Consider the following 21,903-nt stretch of genomic DNA (forward strand, 5'->3'; position numbering starts at 1 on the left):
CAGCAATAGATGAGCGATCATCTCTGATTTTACATCTACAAGGTGGACCAACTAGGTAGGAGTGTCTAATAGAGTGGACAGGGAGTGGACACGGCATTTAAAAACTCCAGCAGCACTGCTGTGTCTGATCCACTCATACCAGCACAACACACACTAACACACCACCACCATGTCAGTGTCACTGCAGGGCCCTGTAGTGGTCATGTGAGAGTCCTGACCATTGAAGAACAGGGTGAAAGCAGTCTAAAAAAGTATGTAGAGAAACAGATGGACTACAGTCAGTAATTGTAGAACTACAAAGTGCTTCTATATGGTAAGTGGAGCTGATAAAATGGACAGTGAGTGTAGAAACAAGGAGGTGGTTTTAATGTTATGGCTGATCAGTGTAAATTGGAATAATGATTGCAAGTCAGACTATCTTGTCCAACATCGGTTCCTCACCTCACAAATGCTCTTTTGACTGAATGACCCACAGGCACAGTCTAAAGATTTACAAGCGAGCCAAGCAATCTGGATGTTTCCCTTGCAAATTTGGTATCCCCCAGAGATTTCATGTGTAATTTCATCTCCTGTTTCCTAGCTTTTGCCAAGATCAAGCTGGTGTCAAACGATCCTGAAGTATACAAAATTCATGATATCAATGAGCTGATTCTGCTCTCAGGGGAATATCCAAATATTTTCACACTTTACTTTCACTTGAGAAGAATGTGTTCCAGGGTTAGTTCTTTCAGTAGAAGTGTTATGTTTTGCAAGTACTGGTAACTGTCAAGCTAATTTATCAGGTTTATACAAATTATGTTTGGGTGCAGGTTATATGTTGGTCCTTTTCCAGGAGGACTGATAAATAGATCTAATAGATAGGTCTAACTGTAGGTTTCCAGCCATGGAAACCAACCAGGAACCATCCTTATGAGATGTCCAAGCCACCTGAAGTAATTTGACAAGGTAAAGTGGTGATTACACTTTTATGAACTGTAGAGACCACTGTCACCAGAAGCTTATGCTCCTTGCCAGATCACATAAGATGATCAGGTCTGAAGGGAAAAGTTTGGCAAACATAAGTCCTATATAACCTATAAAAAGGTACACCAAAGATAGGTTTACCCCAGTTGTATTAGGGTTACCTCTAAAGCATGGCTATGGGTTGGTGGTTGCGCCTACACAGACATGATTGGCTATGTCTGAAGGAGGGAGTTGGCAGATGGATTGTCTTCCTATCCAAGGGTTGTATTCCTGCCCTGTGCCCAGTAATTTCAGCGAAACCGGGCCCACCATGTCCCTGACCAGGATAAAACCATGGTAAAAATAGAAATGAATTGAAACATCCTACATTGTTGGCTTTATTTTGCACGTGTACATTGTATTGTGACTTCTAAAATGTTTGAAATTCATAAGCTGGTAGAGTACACGCTATGACATTGATATGCTGAGCACATGGCGCATTTCCTGAAAAACAGCAGCCACTGGAGGCCCCAGAGGCTGAAGATGCACCAGACTTAGAAAAGTTTTCTATTGCTTTCATCTTCCGCACTCTTCATCTCATTCGACTCCTAAACGTCTTCCCATTAACATGCTTCAACATTCTTTTTCTTCTCCCACTTTATTATTCACTCGTCTCATTCTCTTTCTCTCTTTTAGGGGTCACTGTATGACCTTGTTTGTGTCTTGGCTGAGAGGTGGTGAAGAGGCTGCTATGCCACCTGATCTTTTTTGCTCTGGCTTCTTGATCGATCCACTCAGGCTGCACTTTCCCAAGGACAGAAACCTAACCCATGCTATGCTTTCCTTTTTTTTTATCCTTCTCCTATACCACTCCACTATCCCTCTCCAAAAGTCCCAAGGTTGCAATGACCAGCAGTATGAATAAATAATAAAGGGTGCAGGATCACCTTCCTAAAAAACCATTTATGCTGCTATTGTGTTACTAAAGCCTGTGCATTTAGCTAGCTGAGTCAATATACTATAGGCTAGAAAGAAGAAGATCAATCCAGAACGTTCGCTAGAAGCTCTTGCCTGGAGCTATACAATCATGTTGTGATCCAGGTCATTCAAATGACCTTGTACATCTCCTGTTTTAGGCTTTGCATGAGATTTCAGAACATTCAGTCAAAGAAGCATTCTGTCAGACTCACAGTAGTCACACTCAGTCATCTTTTATCCAGAATTCCAATTTCTAAAGTGAAAACGGGACATATACAGTGGTACCTTGAAACTCAACGTCAATTGTTTCTGGGAGTGGCATTGACTTTAAAAGGCGTCGAGTTTCAAGGTTTTTTTTCCCATAAAGATGTATGGGAAATCTGTTAATGCATTTCATGTTCCCATAGACTTGCATATATTTTAGGCTTATGTAAAATAATGTGGTTGTTTTTGACACCTATACACTAAAAATAACACAAATATAATATAAAAACACCTAAATAAAAAGCTGATTCTCACAATTTCTCAGAACCCCGAGCTGTAACTAGTTTAAAAGTGAAACAGTGAAGAAAATCCAGCTACAAAATAAGCAGATACATGTGGAGCTTTCAGAGTGAATCTGACGGTTATTCCACACAAATGCAGATTCATCTCATATTCGCACTTTGATGTTTTACCGCACCGCTCAAGCCGAGCACTGAAGAAAGCAGCTGTTCATTGTTAATTTGAAATTAAATAAATACATTTGTAAAAAAACAAACTTAACACGTTGCGTTTAAGGAAAACATTGAGTTTAAGGGTACAAATTTCTTGACGAATGGCACTGAGTTTCAAAGATTTTGAGTGGATTTTGAGTAGAGGATGTTGAGTTAAACGTTAGGCCAAACACCACAAGATCTACAGATCTAAGATTTTACACCAGATCTGTTTCTATATACACATTATATGGCAAAAATATATGTGGATTCCTGACCCCTGCGATTGTTAGATATCCCATTCCCAAACAATGAGCAATATATGTTTTCTCAATACAGCTTTAACACCACCACTCTTCTGAAAAGACCTGTTTTGGTGCCCATGCAATCAAAGAGCAATAGTTAGGTTGGGTACTTACAATCCATTTTCAAATATGTTTATCAATGTTAGGACTACTTTAGTTTAGGGCTATGTGCTAAGTTTCACCAAACTCAGACCTCACAAAAGATCCACCCCCAGCCTGTTCCCACAAAGTTGGAAGAATGCCATTTATTTTATTTGATTAGTTTCATACACCTCTCAGCAACTGGTGTGGCTGAAACACATAGGCTCAATTATTTAAAAAATAGATAGTTCCAAATATATAGTTATATTTGTAGCTATATAGTTCTAGTACTAAAAAGACTTTTCAGTCCCAAAAGATACTACTCAAGATCCAAGGTTCCAGTTTCTGTACCATGGTAGCAGACTTAGTATTAAAGATATATGCAGACACATGAGACCCAGTTCAAGTACCATGACTTTAAAAACCACAGTTGCAGGTTCAGGTCCAAACCAGCTGGTTCTAGTATCAAATGTTTTACTTCAACTATATACAGTACATTTCATGGTGCCATCAGCCAATATACAGTCAAAGATTATGCATTATAACATGGTATTAAATGATATTCCTCAGAAGTAGGAAACCAGTTCAGTAAACATGGCAGGACCAAGGCAGCAAATGGGACAATGGGGAAGAATCTATCACAGATTCTGTCACAGAAAGAACAATCTGCAATTAGCATTTAATCAAAACTAAATATAGTAATATTAAATACATAATTTTTATAGTCCAATCCGTTTGCCTTTTTCTAGCTATTAATACCAAGCATACTGTTTTGCATAATTCAGGATCTGATTTTTTTTTTTTATATTTTGATTTATTAAAATGTGCTTCTTTTCAAAGAAAAATCAATATATGATTGTAACAGCTGCTATAATCAGAAAAAAAGCAACTTTGAACTATACTATATCCTATATACTATATAAAAAAATTGTCCATGTTCTAAACAGGCCACCCAAGCGATAGGTTCATGGGCTTGGACAGTGCAACTCCTAAGTTTCTTATTTATCTATTAATTAATTAATTAGGCTTTTTGAAGTCTATCACGCTAGACTACTACCACTGAGATCTGGGTTTGAATCTCAGCAACAATACCACCCACACACATAGACATAAAAGGCTTTGTATGAGGGTAAGGTGTCACCAAAGCCCTGCCATGGACACCAATCATGCTTATCCTGCATGGTCTGCGAAGCATTATTTGATTTTCTTTCCAAGGCACTCAGCCAGTGCTACAGTGCCCCTTGGTCACAATGTACCCACCCTGTACAAGCAAGCTGCCTTCAGAGGCTGTATGATGGCACCTTATTGTCCCACAGATGGATCCAAACTGGATGTGGCTATGTCAGTTGATGGACTGGCTGCTCTACATTTTTTATAGCTATCTTTCTGAGTTGTTTCTGTTTATGCAGGTTATTACATAATGGTGGACTGCGTAGCTAGTATGTCTTGTTTATTTTTCCCTACTTTACTCAGTAGTAGTATGTTTCCCTTTGGAATTATTGCCAATGCCCCTGTGGAGCATTCCACCCCTTTACCAAATGCTGTTCTTTCACATTTTCTGGTAATATGTTAGAAAAGGCTATTTTCTGTTCCAGCATGTCTGTGGCACTGTGCAAAAAAAGAAAGACTAATAAATATATGGTTTGGTGTAAAGGGAATCCAATGGCCTGGATAGAGCCTTAATCGCAACCTCATTAAACACCTTGGGAATAAATTGGAACATTAATTGTGAGCCAGACCTTCCCAGCCATTATTAGTGCTTAAATTTACAAATGCTTCATTGGTCCTTTCAGGCATTCAGCCACTTATTAACCTTAGTATGTATGTATTTATGTATGTATAAATGTATAAATGAATGAATGAATAAATGAACAACAGCATACCAAGACAAAATATTGAGCCTTGGTACAAAACAGCTGTCGATGCAACAATTTTCCTGAGCAAAACACAGACCAAATCCTCTCTTTAACCCCGAAATGCTGATCTGTTTGTAAAGTCTACAAGGGCCTGACCTTCTAATCGAGATCTAAGATTGTACAGCGATACCCTGGCCCAAAGAAATCCACCATCCTCCGCTGAACTTTTCACATTCAGAAACAGTGAGACAGAGAGTGGAGGGTGGGGGGTGCCAGCTATTTTGATTCTCTGTTCTGTATGGATTACGACTCGACCCATTTTCCATCCAATCTTCAGCAGCCAAGGTAAACAATCAGTCTTGATAAAGGATTGGATAAATCCTCAATCAGACTCATTTTCTGTAAAGCAACCATTATTGCAATGGCTCACACCCCAAATTGGATTCTCTCAACAAATAGACTGAGTGAGAAGAAACAATAGGGAGGGAACAGCCACCGTAAGTGCTAGCCCAGACTTTTTAATTCAACATTTCAGGTGTTTTACTGGCCATTTAATGTGTCAGTCATGGTTATTACTCAACCATTACTTAATTACAAGGAGTTATCTAACACGGATACACAGCGGTGTAATGTAATTTTCTACCTTTTATTTATTTATTTTAAAGCCCAATAGTCTGTGATTTGATGGGTTATCAGTAGAACTTCTTAAAAGATTTGCATCTTGTTCAATTGAGTGTAAAGTTAACAAATATTTACACAATAAAGTCATGCAAATGTAAATTATGCTAGCCTACTACCGCTGGGATCCAGGGTTTAAATCTCTACTGCTACTGGTAGGTCAGGTGTCTACATACAGACATTATTGGCTATGTCTGAGGGGAGAATGACCAATGTCCCAGGATGGATCAACGTCTTGTATGGGATGTGTTACTGTATTGCACCCAGTGATTTTAGAGCAGGAGTTAACAAACTATGGTCTGTGGGCTGTGTACGGCCTGCTGCTTTTGTTTGACTGGCCCCTTTAACTACAGCAGCAATGCATGTTGTCTGGCCACTGTTCATGTTTGAACTCACAGTATTATATCGGAAAGAATAACAGTGAAAACAAAAATTGGCCACCCTGAGTATCTGTAGAATATATGGCAGTTAATGTGCTGCTACTGATAAGTTCGAAGTTGCAGAGGAGCTTGCTGCACTACAAAGCATCAATGGAATGCCAACGGGAGAGGACATCTATGGAAAAAGTTCAACACACTGTGGCTGATTTTGGGCTCGACTGGGCAAAGCTAACGAGTGTGACAACCAATGGCTCTCCAAGCATGGTGGGCTCTGCGAGAGTAGTGATTGTGTGCATCAGTAGATAAATGAATGACCGCGGCAACTCTTCCAATCACCATACACTGCCTGATCCACCAGCAAGTATGGAATCTGACGTCGACTGTCTCGTCAGCCAAATGCAGGTTCACAGTTCACACTGATTTTGGAGAAACACTGTATGAGGTAGGATAATGGAAATGATTCAAAATAAAGAACATGTCTGCATCAATATGATCTACAAACACACACAGCACAAACAATACATACATTATACAGTGGGGCCAAAAAGTATTTAGTCAGCCACTGATTGTGCAAATTCTCCTACTTAGAAAGATGAGAGAGGTCTGTAATTTTCATCATAGGTACACTTCAACTATGAGAGACAAAATGAGAAAAAAAAATCCAGGAAATCACATTGTAGGATTTTTAAAGAATTTATTTGTAAATTGTGGTGGAAAATAAGTATTTGGTCAATAACACAAGTTCAACTCAATACTTTGTAACATAACCTTTGTTGGCAATGACAGAGGTCAAACGTTTCCTGTAAGTCTTCACCAGGTTTGCACACACTGTAGCTGGTATTTTGGCCCATTCCTCCATGCAGATCTCCTCTAGAGCAGTGATGTTTTGGGGCTGTCGCTGGACAACACGGACTCCACACATTTTTTATGGGGTTGAGGTCTGGAGACTGGCTAGGCCACTCCAGGACCTTGAAATGCTTTTTACGGAGCCACTCCTTCGTTGCCCGAGCGGTGTGTTTGGGATCATTGTCATGCTGGAAGACCCAGCCACGTTCCATCTTCAATGCTCTCACTGATGGAAGGAGGTTTTGGCTTAAAATCTCACGATACATGGCCCCGTTCATTCTTCCCTTAACACGGATCAGTCGTCCTGTCCACTTTGCAGAAAAACAGCCCCAAAGCATGATGTTTCCACCCCCATGCTTCACAGTAGGTATGGTGTTCTTGGGTTCTTCTTCTTCCTCCAAACACGAGGAGTTGAGTTTTTACCAAAAAGTTCCATTTTGGTTTAATCTGACCACATGATATTCTCCCAATTCTCTTCTGGATCATCCATATGCTCTCTGGCAAACTTCAGACGGGCCTAGACATGTTCTGGCTTAAGCAGGGGGACACGCCTGGCACTGCAGGATTTGAGTCCCTCTCGGCGTAGTGTGTTACTGATGGTAGCCTTGGTACTTTGGTCCCAGCTCTCTGCAGGTTATTCATCAAGTCCCTCCGTGTAGTTCTGGGATTTTTGCTCACCGTTCTCATGATCATTTTGACCCCACGGGATGAGATCTTGACCCCAAGGGAGATTATCAGTGGTCTTGTATGTCTTCCATTTTCTTACAATTGCTCCCACAGTTGATTTATTCACACCAACCTGCTTGCCTATTGTAGATTTACTCTTCCCAGCCTGGTGCAGGTCTACAATTTTCTTCCTGGTGTCCTTCGACAGCTCTTTGGTCCTGGCCATGGTTGAGTCTGGGAGTCTGACTGTTTGAGGCTGTGGACAGGTGTCTTTTATACAGATAACAAAGTCAAACAGGTGCCATTAATACAGGTAACGAGTGGAGGACAGAAGAGCTTCTTAAAGAAGAAGTTACAGGTCTGTGAGAGCCAGAAATGTAGCTTGTTTGTTATTGACCAAATACTTATTTTCCACCATAATTTACGAATACATTCTTTAAAAATCCTACAATGTGATTTCCTGGATTTTTTTTTCTCATTTTGTTTCTCATAGTTGAAGTGTACCTATGATCATCTTTCTAAGTAGGAGAACTTGCACAATCAGTGGCTGACTAAATACTTTTTGACCCCACTGTACATGTAAGGTAAGATAAGGTAAAAAGGTAAGATAAGAGCACCATAGACGTGAAGTGTAATTATGAGAGACACATGATATATCACATATTACTATTGAAAGCCCTGATGGCTGCAGGAATGAGCTCTCCTTCTTACACAGGGGGTGGAGGAGTCTGGTGTTGAAGGAGCTTGTTAGGACCCCTACAGACTCGTGTAGTGGATGTGCGGTGTTGTCCAAGATGGATGACAGCTTGGCTATCATCCTCCTTTCTCCCACCTCCTCTACAGGTTCGAGAGGACAGTTCAAATAGCAGTTAAATAGCTTTTTTGTATGTTGACTTTTTCACCTGAGGTCCGGCCCCCCAAAAGACTGAAGAACAGTGATCTGGCGCTTTGGTTAGAAAGTTTAAGGACCCCTGATCTAGAGAGACCAAACCCACTGTGACATTGACAAGAACTGGTCAAATGTGAAATATAAAAAAAAAATATTGAATAAATTAATTGGTTGTTTAAATATTGTGTTTTTTGTGTTTACATAGGTTATATGTTTGAATTTTCAATGACGGCATAAAAACAATTAGTTCTTGCAAACTTGCAAAAAAAGACACGAGACTTCAGTTAACACCGAACCTAACCACTTTTTTAAGCATCTTGTCTTGCACTACCATCACAGAGAAGTACAGTATATTAACACAGATGTTTTATGTTCTCTATATGATTCTTGAGTAAATATAGAAAATAAAATTGTACAACAAAAAAGGAAAACCAGAACTAGTAGACCATGAAATAAAAAAGTAGAAGAATGGGAAATAACAACAAAAAAAATTTTGTATTGATTTCAAATCAGTCCAGTTCCACAGTTTCCATGTGAAGTAAAAGAAAAATGCTCTATCACTGGAATCTCCTTAAAATTTCAACAGACGTCAAAGGAAGTAAAATTGGACTAAATGTTAATCATGTTAGACTGCAGAAGGTCACTGCAGTTGGCCACACAGTACTCCCTTTGGGATGCAACACACACACACAGAGCACTGATACTCTATCCAGGTCGTCTTTTCCTAAAGACCCATGCAGGATTCTCAAGATCAATTCTCACAATGTCAGATGTGTCATTAAACATTTCATATTTGTACATTCTTGAACCTCTTGAATATGGGGTTGCCCATTTTTGCAGCTTTAACAGCCATACTTCGTTATACTTGGCCGGTAAGGCTTTCGACAAGATATTGGAATGTATCTGTGGGGAATTTTTATTTATCATTAAAGATTTCCTGGCTCATGCATGACCTGTTGCTCCTATTAGGCACTGGCCAGCCTGCTGGCACCACTAAGACTTGGGCATCTATAAAAATGGGCTTGCAAACTAGACTGCTGCAACACATGAGTGTTATATCATAGCTTTTTCGGTTTATGTAAGCTTAAATAACGATTATCAATGCATTGAAAAGCTATTAGAAATACAGACTAGATGGAAAAACGTATTGCCATGTGGGCTCATGTGTGTTTGCAAGAGAGTATATTCCTGTACCGCAAGGCAAACATAAGAGCCAGATCTCCATGGCGACCCATTTCCAGTCTGTGCCAACTTCTGAAAGAGGGTCAATATGGCCTGCTTCCAAATTTAAATTATAATGAGACCTTACTCACTTCCCCAACTCTGATCCGATCTCCAAGTACATGGAGCAGAGAGCAACCAGTCCCTGTTTATTGAATGCATTGTACTTGAAGGTCTTGTCATTACATGTATTTTTCTTATTCAAGAATCAAGAGAGTGACTATAGTGACAATGTGAGGAAGTTATGTACATGACTGATTTTAAATAGGAAAGACATTTGACATGTCTTATATCATCACTGTTGAGGGATTTGGGTAAAACCCAAAAGCATCAAACTACACTGGAGTTCTACCACATCAAACTTGACAAACAACGTCTTTATGGACAGAACAGTTCAGGGCCTTTCCCAAACTTGTTATTGCATTTCATTTTTATCAACCACTTCATCCTGGTCAAGATCACACCAGGTCTGGTTCCATCAAGAAACACTGGGTGCATGGCAAGAATTTGCCCCTTTCCCCATCCCCCAACATCCCAAACAGAGCCACTCACTTTCCATTTTATCAGCTCCACTTACCATTTAGAAGCACTTTGTAGTTCTACAATTACTGACTGTAGTCCATCTGTTTCTCTGCATGCTTTGTTAGCCCCCTTTCATGCTGTTCTTCAATGGTCAGGACTCTCCCAGGACCACTACAGAGCAGGTATTATTTAGGTGGTGGATCATTCTCAGCACTGCAGTGACACTGACCTGGTGGTGGAGTGTTAGTGTGTGTTGTGCTGTATGAGTGGATCAGACACAGCAGCGCTGCTGGAGTTTTTAAATATCATGTCCATTCACTGTCCACTGTATTAGACACTCCTACGTAGATGGTCCACTTTGTAGATGTAAAGTCAGAGACGATCACTCATCTATTGCTGCTGTTTAAGTTGGTCATCTTCTAGAACTTTATCAGTGGTCACAGGACGCTGCCTATTAGGCACTGTTGGCTGGATGGTTTTGGTTGGTGGACTATTCTCAGTCCAGCAGTGGCAGTGAGGTGTTTAAAAACTCCAGCAGCACTGCTGTGTCTTATCCACTCATACCAGCACAACACACACTAACACACCACCACCATGTCATAATACCTGCTCTGTAGTGGTCCTGGGAGAGTCCTGACCATTGAAGAACAGCATGAAAGAGGGCTAACAAAGCATGCAGAGAAACAGATGGACTACAGTCAGTAATTGTAGAATTACAAAGTGCTTCTATATGGTAAGTGGAGCTGATAAAATTGACAGTGAGTGTAAAAACAAGGAGGTGGTTTTAATGTTATGGCTGATCGGTGTATAGTACCACTGGTTTTCAGATCTGTATAATAGATCACTGCACCCCATAAGCACCCCAAAACTCTTTTTAGAGCTTGAAAGCATGTACTTTATTTTACAGATTTAGTATAATATACCTGTTAAAAACACCCAAACTGGATAATTAGGAGGTGTCTACATACTTTTGGCCATACAGTATAAGCAAGGCTTTATAAACATCAGTGTTGCATAAACTATACCAGATTTTTAGGCCTACCTGTCTTCTACTTCAATACGACCTGTCTTCTACTTCAATATTTGATGGATGAATATAAATGCATAGTTTCATTATGACTGGTCAGATTCTCATTGCATATTTTTTATCAATACTACTGAGCCTGCAATATTAATAACCGGCTCTACAGGGAATAATCAGGGCCTGTTCTCACATCTTCAGAATATATGCTACCAATGTGGCCAAAAGTCTATAGACACCTCCTTCCCCTACTTATGAGTTTAGCTATTTCAGACACCTATTGCTAAAAGGTCTACAACATGAATAATATAAAATTAATAATATGCTTCCAATATAACTGGCTTGATAACAGTTCAGAGAAGGTCCATTCCTGCTCAAACTTAACTGTACCACTGTGTACAAAGCAACGTCCATAAACACATGGTGTGGAGGAGCTCCAGTGTTGTGCACAGGGGGTGAACAATTCTGAGACTGCAGGAGTCATTAAAAGTGGCAATTTGAAGAATCCACTTGATATATTAGTTGTGTTGAGCTATATAAATCATTCTTGTTTGATTTTGCAATGGGGTTAAAAAGATTGATGGTGTTTAAGACATCACAACTGAGGCAAATAGAGAGTGGGTATTAAGTTCTCAGTAGTTTAATCATGTTGTAACCCAATTTTAGGTCATACGGACTAGCAGTAGGTTTTACAACCAGCGATATTATGTAGGGGTTGAATAATTGTGACATGGCAGTAATAACAAACTATCCTGCTTACAGAGTTGAATTAAAGCAAAAAAAGCAAAAACTTTGCAAGATACATCCATATTTTCTTTTAGAGGGTTGAATATTACTGATTGGAACTATTATTTATACACACTATATGGACAAAAGTATTGGGACACATCTCTTAATCACTCACTAACTCAACTGCTTATCCAATTAGGGTTGTGGGGGTGCTGGAGCCTATCCCAGCTTTTCAATGGGCGCGAGGCACACAGTAACACCCTGGACGGGGCGTTAGTCCATCGCAGGGCAGACACACACACACACACACACACACACACACGCACACACACACACATACACACACACACATACACATACACATACACATACACACACACACACACACATACACACACACACATACACATACACACACATTCACCTATAGGGCAATTCAGTGTCTCCAATTAACCTGACTGCATGTTTTTGGACTGTGGGGGGAAACCGGAGCTCCGGGAGGAAACCCGCGCAGACACGGGGAGAACATGCAAACTCCACACAGAAAGGACAACCCCATCTGGGAATCGAACCCAGGACATTCTTGCTGTAAGGTGACAGTGCTACACACCGAGACACTGTGCCGCCCATCTCTTAATCAATTAATATGAATTTTTCATTCAGTCAAAAATGCCAAGGGTGTATAAAATAAAGCACCTAGCTATGCAGACTGCCTTTACAAACACTTGTGGAAAAAATGGATTGTTCTGAAGAGCGTAATGAATTTGAGTGTGGTACTGTAATAGGATTACACCATTGCAAGTCAGTCTGTGTAATTTATGTGAGTGTTATTAAAAAGTGGAAGTGTTTAGGGACCACAGCAACTGAGCCATGAAGCGACAAACCATGTAAAGTAAACAGAGCAGGGTTGCCGACTGCTGGGGTACAAAGTGCATAAGTCACCAACACTTTACTGACTCAATAACTGCAGAATTCCAAACCTCCTCTGCCATTAACATGAGCAAAACTGTGCGCCAGGAGCTTCAGAGCATGAGTTTCAAAAGCCAAGCAGCTACAAGCAAGCCTTACTTCACCAAGCACAATGCTTAGCATAGTATGGAGAGGTGTAAAGCACACTACCACAGGACTCTGGAGCAGTGAAAATGTGTTCTGTGGAGTAATGAGTCAAACCCTTCTCTATCTGACAGTCTACTTGATAAGTCTGGGTTTGGTGAATGTCAGCAGAACGTTACTGACTTGACTGCATTGTGCCAAATGTAAAGAGGAGGAGAGACAATGCTTGAGGAGGGATAATGGTGGAGAAGGAGTTGGCCTATGCCCCTTAGTTCCAGTGAAGGGAAATCTTAATCCTTTTGCATACCAAGACATTTTGGACAATTGTATGCTTCCAACTTTGTGGGAACAGTTAGGCGAAGGCCCTTTACTACTACAATGCACTAAGCAACGTATGGTTGGATGAAGGTATGGTTGGATTACTTTAGTGTGGAAGAACTTGACTGGTTCACGCAGAGCCCTGACCTCAACCCAACTGAACACCTTTGGTATGAACTAGAACAGAGATGCAAGAAGCATCTTGTCCAACATAAGTGTCTCTTAACTCCATATTAATGCCTATGGATATAAAATAGAATGTATGTCATAATATCTCCTATAGGTGTAATATGTTGGTGTCCCAGCACTTTTGTCCATATAGTGTGTTTAAGTTTACAAAACTACACTATTAAAAGTATGTGGACAGCTGAACATGACATCGCTGGACAAACTATTCCAATAATTCAGTAAAAAAAAAAAGCATTTGTAAGGTCAAGAAATAATGTTAAAAAAGAGGACATTCCAGTTTGTCCAAAAGAGCATAGATAGCCAAGCAGTTAAAATACTAGACTAGTAATCAGAAGGTTGCCCTACTGACCACATGTTGCCACTGTTGGGCACCTGAGCAAGGCCCTTACCCCTCAATTGTTAAAACTTTATTCAGTCATAATTGTAAGTAACTTTTAATAAAATAAATGCTGCAAATGTTGATATAAATGGAGTTTAATGGGATTAAGGTAAGGGCTCTGTGCAGGCCACTGGAGTTCCTCTATATCAAACTTGTTAAACCATTTCTTTGTGGACTCCTCAGTGTGCACAGATGCACAGGAAAGAGCCTTCTTCAAGCAGTAGGATTCATATGATTTATTTATGTATTTTATTTAAATAGCTATTAGCAGTGTTTTGGGCTGAAAATCCTGAACTCAATAAATAGAAGGGGTGTCAACCAGAGATGGGGACTCGAGTCTGCGACTCCAGTCCGAGTCGCACGTAAGTCGCACGCACAGCAACTTACTCGACTCGGACTCGTTTCAGATGACTCATGACTTGCAAAAAAATGACTCGTAAACAACAAGAGACGCTAGCATCAGCATGTGTTAACATTAGTAACGTGTGACAAGTTCACTTCATTTGAACATTTCGTTACCTTTGGATTGGAATCTCACTTAAAATGGTGGAATACCCTACGTAGTGCACTTCACAGGAACAACTGGGGTGAATGGAACGCTCCTACAGAATTAGCGCTAGTGGTTGAAGGACCGCTTTCTGAACCAATCAGACCTTCTGATTTTAATTTTTAGTCAGAAATGCTGTTATTTGCATTTATTCAGTTTGCATCACACAGATGATGTGTCAATGAAACACTTGATTGGCTTTCTAACGAGTTTGTGTCTTACTTCACAACCGGGAAAAGTTTGGAGGTTTTTAATTATAAGCACATTTACAAAATAATGGAATATATTCCTAATGGGACAACACACGGTTATACATTTAATAGCATCTGGAAGAACATAAGCTAAGGTAAGCAGTGGTTATGATTTTTTGCAGTATTTTGGATTTTAGCCGCTGTGCCGTGATTTTCGTGATTTAAGCTTTTAATTGGTACCTTCTTGTTATGAAAATTACATTAATTTGCACAATGACCAGGAAAGTAAAGGCATGAAGTAAAACAGCAAAATACAGTTGCTAATCTGTTGTTTTTTTATCTGAACTGACATATTCTCTAGTCTAAGGACTTGTGACTTGACTTGGACTCTAGCCTAAAGACTTGTGACTTGACTCAGACTCTAGTCTAAAGACTCGGACTTGTGTGTGACTTGTGAACATCTCTGGTGTCAACACACAGTTGGAGAAATAGTGGAATAAAACAGACATCGCCAACAATCATTTTAACATAGTGCCCAGGGACAAAAAAATGAAAAAACAGGCAAACAGCAATAATTATTGAATGATCATACATGCAGCATACAGAGATTCACTTTAAAGTGAAGGTATGTTGCTCCAAGCCACAGCAGCTTTAATAACGTGTAATATTGTTGTTATTCTATATTCACAGTGTTATCATCATTCCATGTAGCGACTCAATCAGGCCCCTGAGGGAATATGAAATTGATGCTCTAATTTTCTCACAATTTTTAGAAAGAAATATTTCCCTCACATTCTGATTTCTTGATCCCGCTGTTCGAAAAAGTGTTCTTTATTTGCCGATGACTGATTGCAAGGGTTAGGTCTGATAGAGAGCAGATGCAGGTTTATTTGCCAATCTGGATTTGTACAACATTGATGCATCTTGCATGATTGTAATAAATGAAAGTATTTGTGTGCGTGGGTTTGTGTTTAGGCGAGTGACAAGAAAAAATTGAGATGAAAATAAGAAAGTCACTGAATAGCTTGAGGGTAACACAACTTTTTAAATTACACAGTATTGGATGTCTGTATTTCTGAATTAAACACATACACAAATATTTCTGTCTATATACATGTCTGTCTTTAAACATATTGCCTTACAACAAATAATGCAATGAAAGAAACTGTTCAGAAACAAATGCTTTGGAAAATTCATAAGAAACATAAAAACTTAAAATATCTATTCACAAAAGTATTTAGACTCTTTTCTTACATTTACTTTGACTTTTATTTCATTGCAGACAGGATGAACTTGAGATATTTCATGTTTTGTCTGGTGTTGTTGCTGATAACAGTCTGGATGGTCCTTTCATCTTTGGTCCAGACGGCACCCATTTTTTCCAAAAAAAATACCTGGAATGCTGATTCATCTGACCACAATACACGTTTCCACTGTGTGATGGTCCATCCTAGATGTCTCTGCCGCTTCAGAATGGGCTTAACATAAGGTTTCTTTTTGCACAGTAAAGTTTTAAGTGGCATTTGTGCATGTAACTCTGTATTGTAGTGCTTAATAAAGGTTTGACAAAGTAATCCTTTGCTCATGTGGTTATATCAGCTATTGTTGAGTGGCGGTTCTTGATGCAGTGCCGTCTAAAACTAAAACTATGAACTGTAATTCCTCCCGATTCCTTGAATCGTTTAATGATATTATGCACAGTAGAGGGAGAAATATGCAAATCCCTTCCAATCTTTCTTTGAGGTACATTGTTTTTAAACATTTCAATCATTTTCTCACACATTTGTTGACAAACCTGTTTTGAATCACATCATTATTTAGTTTTTTCACCTCATTACTAGCCCTAAATTGACCCCCATCCCAACTTTTTTTGGAATGTGTTGCAGACCTGAAATGCAGGAATGGAGGTATATTAACAAATGAAATGAAGTTGAGCAGACACAACATGAAATATCTTGGGTTCAAACTGTCTGCAATCAAATAAACGTCAAAGTAAATGTAAGGAACACTGCATTTTTATTTTTATTGCATTTTCCATACTGTCCCAACTTTTTCTGATTTGGGTTTATATAAGCTCTCATAATTTATACTTCATTGTCAGAACAAAAACCAAACTGTGAAGTCCAAGTAACTCTCTGTGATCTAACTGTACCCAGGATTAGGTCAGGAATATAAATATTATCTAGGGCTAGCTGTTGTTTTAACAATTTTGAAATACCTTTCATGAGTTAGCTGTCCGGCCATTGGGAAACCAGACAAGAAAGGTCCCTTGGTCAGGGAGGTAGGCAAGAACACAACTCTAAAAGCCTGTTGGAAGGACAACTGTAGCACTAAATTACGCCTTTTTGCCAAAGTGGCATATTGGAAGGCACTGTTGAAGGAAAGGCATATGACAGGCTGTTTAGAGTTTGCTAAATGACATATAAAGGACATATAAAGGACTCTGGCAACATAAGGAAAAAGATTCTCTGGTCTGATTAAACAAAAATTAAACTTCCTGGGCAGAACAGCAAGCATCAAGTCTGTGAATATTGACCCTGCCAAAGCCTTGTAGATGGCAGCTCACCATCTAATCTGATAGTGCTTGAGAGCATCTGCTTTAAAATGATATAAACTCACCAAATCCCATTGGTAAAAATCATTATTTGCGTCAAATTTTGTGGAAACAGTTGGGTAAGGGCCTTACCTGTTGTGAACAAAGCAAGGTCTATAATGGCATGGTTTGGTGTGGAGACTATACACTGGTTTGCACTGACCTTAACACCATTGAACACATTTGGGATGAACTGGAATGCCGATTGCAAACATAGTTAGAGTAGTTAGTGATGTTTTGTTTGTGTAATTTTTTCTGCTTCCCAGAGAGTCCTGCAAAGAGAGAATGTTTCCAGTGCCCGTTTATCACTATGAAATAAGTAGCCTTGTATGAATAGTGGTTTGGCCAAATCATGTACACTTGATAAACTATATAATAAAACATGAGATTGCAGCTATGCACATTTTCGACATTAACTCAGTGTGTTACTGAATTAATATTTGTACGGTCAATTAATCCACTTAAATTCATATTAAAATATATTAAAACATAAATATTCCTCATTTATGAGGATATTTGCAGTAATATGGGGCCATTTCAGAACTATTTAGGGAAATAACATGGTTTTAACTTTGCCAGTCTAATGGTTTGCTTTTTACTGAGGTTATGTCCCGAGTATCTAGGATTTCCGATTATTTTGCCATGCACAGGCTTAGAGGATAAAAGTTGGGTTGATAAAAGTAGGTACACACAACTTGTACCCTGCGTTCAAGAGCGTGTCAGTATACAAACAGTATGTACACCGATCAGCCATAACATTAAAACCACCTCCTTGTTTCTACACTCACTGTCCATTTTATCAGCTCCACTTACCATATAGGAACACTTCTCTGCATGCTTTGTTAGCCCCCTTTCATGCTGTTCTTCAATGGTCAGGACCACCACAGAGCAGGTATTATTTGGGTGGTGGATCATTCTCATAGTGGTGTATTAGTGTGTGTTGTGCCGGTATGAGTGGATCAGACACAGCAATGCCGATGGAGTTTTTAAACACCTCACGGTCACTGCTGGACTGAGAATAGTCCACCAACCAAAAATATTCAGCGAACAGTGCCCCATGGGCAGCGTCCTTTGACCACTGATGAAGGTCTAGAAGATGACCAACTCAAACAGCAGCAATAGATGAGCGATCATTTCTAACTTTACATCTACAAGGTGAACCATCTTGGTAAGAGTGTCTAATAGAGTGGACAGCAAGTGGACATGGTATTTAAAAACTCCAGCAGCACTGTTGTGTGATCCACTCATACCAGCACAACACACACTAACACTCCACCACCATGTCAGTGTCACTGCAGTGCTGAGAATGATCCACCACCTAAATAATACCTACTCTATGGTGGTCCTGTGGGGGTCCTGACCATTGAAGAACAGCATGAAAGCAGGTAAAAAAGTATGCAGAAAAACAGATGGACAACAGTCAGTAATTGTAGAACTACAAAGTGCTCCTATATGGTAAGTAGAGCTGATAAAATGGACAGTGAGTGTAGAAACAAGGAGGTGGTTTTAATGTTATGGCTGATCAGTGTATACAGAATTTAACATTCACATTGTTTTACAATGTGGATTCAGTTACAGTAATGTTCTGAAAACTTGCACTGTTACCAGGATTAGAATATGTACATACTTTAATGTGGTTCACTTTTGTTAAAGATCGAGCTAGAAAAGCTGGTGTGTGGTGTGACACTCAGGTAGACAACTCTTCTATTAAGATGCTTTTGTTTTGTGGCACATAATACAAGAAATGTAGGTGAGAGATGAGAACATCCAGTCTGACTTTTGTTTAATATTTATCCAAGACCTACATGTAGCTACTGAAGTCCGTCTTCTTTCTTGCAATATTAAAACCACAGTGGTTTCTTTGAGACTAACGCAGAACACATTATTCCTCCTGCTGATACACCTCTGGTAACTAAACAATGCAAGTAGCTCATATCAAGTCTGGCCTCACAAATACAAGCATACATTATATCAGCAAAAGTATGTCAGCAAACACAAACATACAAGGTGTCAGCAAAAGTAACACCCATTTTGATTAAACGGTTTGTACTAACAAATATAGTACAAATGTAAAAAAAAAAAAAAAAAAAAAAAAAAAATAAATAAATAAAACCTGTATTGCTACAAGTATGTACACACCCCTTCTAATCACTGAGTTCAAATGTTTCAATTACACCCAAAAGACAGAAGGTTTTGTAATGGGACATCTAGCAACCTTATGACAAAATGTTCACACACATATACACTGATCAGTCATAACATTAAAACCACCTCCATGTTTCTACACTCACTGTCCATTTTATCAGCTCCTCTTACCATATAGAAGTACTTCGAAGTGCTACAATTACTGACTGTAGTCCATCTGTTCCTCTACATACCTTTTTAGCCTGCTTTCACCCTGATCTTCAATGGTCAGGACGCCCACAAGACCACCACAGAGCAGGTATTATTTAGGTGGTGGATCATTCTCAGCACTGCAGTGACACTGACATGGTGGTGGTGTGTTAGTGTGTGTTGTGCCGGTATGAATGGATCAGACACAGCAGCGCTGCTGGAGTTTTTAAATACTGTGTCCACTCACTGTCCACTCTATTAGACACTTCTACCTAGTTGGTCCACCTTGTAGATGTAAAGTCAGAGATGATCGCTCATCTATTGCTGCTGTTTGAGTTGGTCATCTTCTAGACCTTCATCAGTGGTCACAGGACGCTGCCCACAGGGCGCTGTTGACTGGATATTTTTGGTTGATTGACTATTCTCAGTCCAGCAGTGACAGCTGCTGCTGTGTCTTATCCACTCATACCAGCACAACACACACTAACACACCACCACCATGTCAGTGTCACTGCTGTGCTGAGAATGATCCACCACCCAAATAATACCTGCTCTGTAGTGGTCTTGGGAGAGTCCTGACCATTAAAGAACAGCATGAAAGGGGGCTAACAAAGCATGCAGAGAAATACAGTAGATGGACAACAGTCTGTAATTGTAGAACTACAAAGTGCTTCTATATGGTAAGTGGAGCTGATAAAATGGACAGTGAGTGTAGAAACAAGGAGGTGGTTTTAATTTTATGGATGATCAGTATAGGTAATAACTGTACATAAGCCATATGTGGTAGGTGTACCCAATAAAATGGCCAGTGCATCATGAAACAATGCATGTCTACCTAACAATTTCCACCTAACAACTTAAAGCTTGCTTGTCTAAAAACAGAAAATCTAAAGAGACCTGCACCTTTGTAATGACGTCTTACGTTCATCAGTGTGTAATACATGGGCAAATAAAATAGATTGATTAAGCAGCCCAGTCTGACTTAAACATGTGACCAGTGTGCTCAGAATGCTAAATCATTCTGACCAAATGCCAGATGTTAATCTGATGCACAATTTGCTCAGTGACTACAGATACAGTGTATGAAGTGGAGTTATTGCGCCTATTTCACAAGGCCTATACTGGAGTAAATACTGAGTTGATTTGTGTTATATTCTGCCTAAAAAATTCAAGAGAATTATACATTGCCTACTATAATTACAATAATTATAATAATTTATCCAAAACTGTAAGAATATACAAGTCCAGTGTAGCAAAGGAGGTTTTTTCACTTGCACACATACAATCACTCACTCATTCACTTTCTTAACCGCTTATCCAATTAGGGTCGTTTGAGGGGTGCTGGAGCCTATCCCAGCTTTTTAATGGGCGCAAAGCACACAGTAACACTCTGGACAGGGCACCAGTCCATCGCAGGGCAAACACGCACACACACCCATTCACCTATAGGGCAATTCAGTGTCACCAATGAACCTGACTGCATGTTTTTGGACTGTGGGAAGAAACCGGAGCTCCCGGAGGAAACCCACGCAGACACGGGGAGAGCATGCAAACTCCGCACAGAAAGGACCTGGACCACCCTGCCTGGGGATCAAACCCAGGACCTTCTTGTTGTGAGGCGAGCCACCATGCCGCCCCACATACTATCACTGTTATTTTATTTTACTCAATCCCACTGATAAAGATTTTACCTAGGCTTAGTCGCTGTGCCACTTTAGTCCTGTATAACTCAAAACTAATTTGCATATCATTTGCCACTTGATTGTAATTGTTTTAATTTGCACATTTGTTTTAAGTATTTTAACTGTTGCTGCAATCTGTTATGTTGTACATGCAAATTAGTATTCTTTTTAGGATCTTAAACAATGTAATTGACAGCCTCTGTATCTATATCATTTATGTATGTTTGGATGTACCTGTGGTCGTGGATGGCCCTTAACCAGGCACTGCAGTATAAGTGTATCACCTTCGCGGATGGTGTAGATCCTTTCACTGATGTTGTCCTCCTTCACCACACATGCCTGACCAGAGTGCACGATCTGAGCATTCGCAGGAGCTGAAAAAGAAAGCAAACACTGTATTAACTCACAGTTTGACTTATATTCAATCTGTGTTTGTACACTATATGACCAAAAGTATGTGGACCACTGATAATAAGTTTGTTGGACACCCATTTAAAAAACTATTTGGATGAAAATAAAGTTGGTCCACATTTACAGCTAAAACAACTCATATAAAGACTCTACTCTTCCTAAAAGGCTCTACACAAAAGTTTGGAGTTCATCTGTGGGAGGTTGGGACCAGTCAAATATAAAATATAAATAAAACATAACTAACAACAAGGACAAAATAATATTACTTTAAAAGTTGTGCTGGTCCTACACAAAGCCATGTTTCTAATTATAAAAGAGTAAGACATGAAATTAGAAGATGGTCCAATCACACAGCTAAAATTAATGACAGTCATTATAAGCAAAATGAGGCCTGTGT

General features: G+C 39.5%; 1 protein-coding gene across 1 annotated transcript in view; it reads right to left on the reverse strand.

Annotated features, from left to right (window-relative positions):
* LOC134314369 (MAM domain-containing glycosylphosphatidylinositol anchor protein 1) overlaps nucleotides 1-21,903 on the reverse strand; it is a 294,987-nt gene that overhangs the window by 194,579 nt on the left and 78,505 nt on the right. The window contains exon 2 of the mRNA XM_062994950.1: nucleotides 21,330-21,469. Coding sequence (XP_062851020.1) covers nucleotides 21,330-21,469 — 140 coding nt within the window. The remainder of the gene's footprint in view (nucleotides 1-21,329; nucleotides 21,470-21,903) is intronic.

Source organism: Trichomycterus rosablanca, chromosome 5 (assembly GCF_030014385.1).
Source record: "Trichomycterus rosablanca isolate fTriRos1 chromosome 5, fTriRos1.hap1, whole genome shotgun sequence".
NCBI classification, from domain to species: Eukaryota; Metazoa; Chordata; class Actinopteri; order Siluriformes; family Trichomycteridae; genus Trichomycterus; species Trichomycterus rosablanca.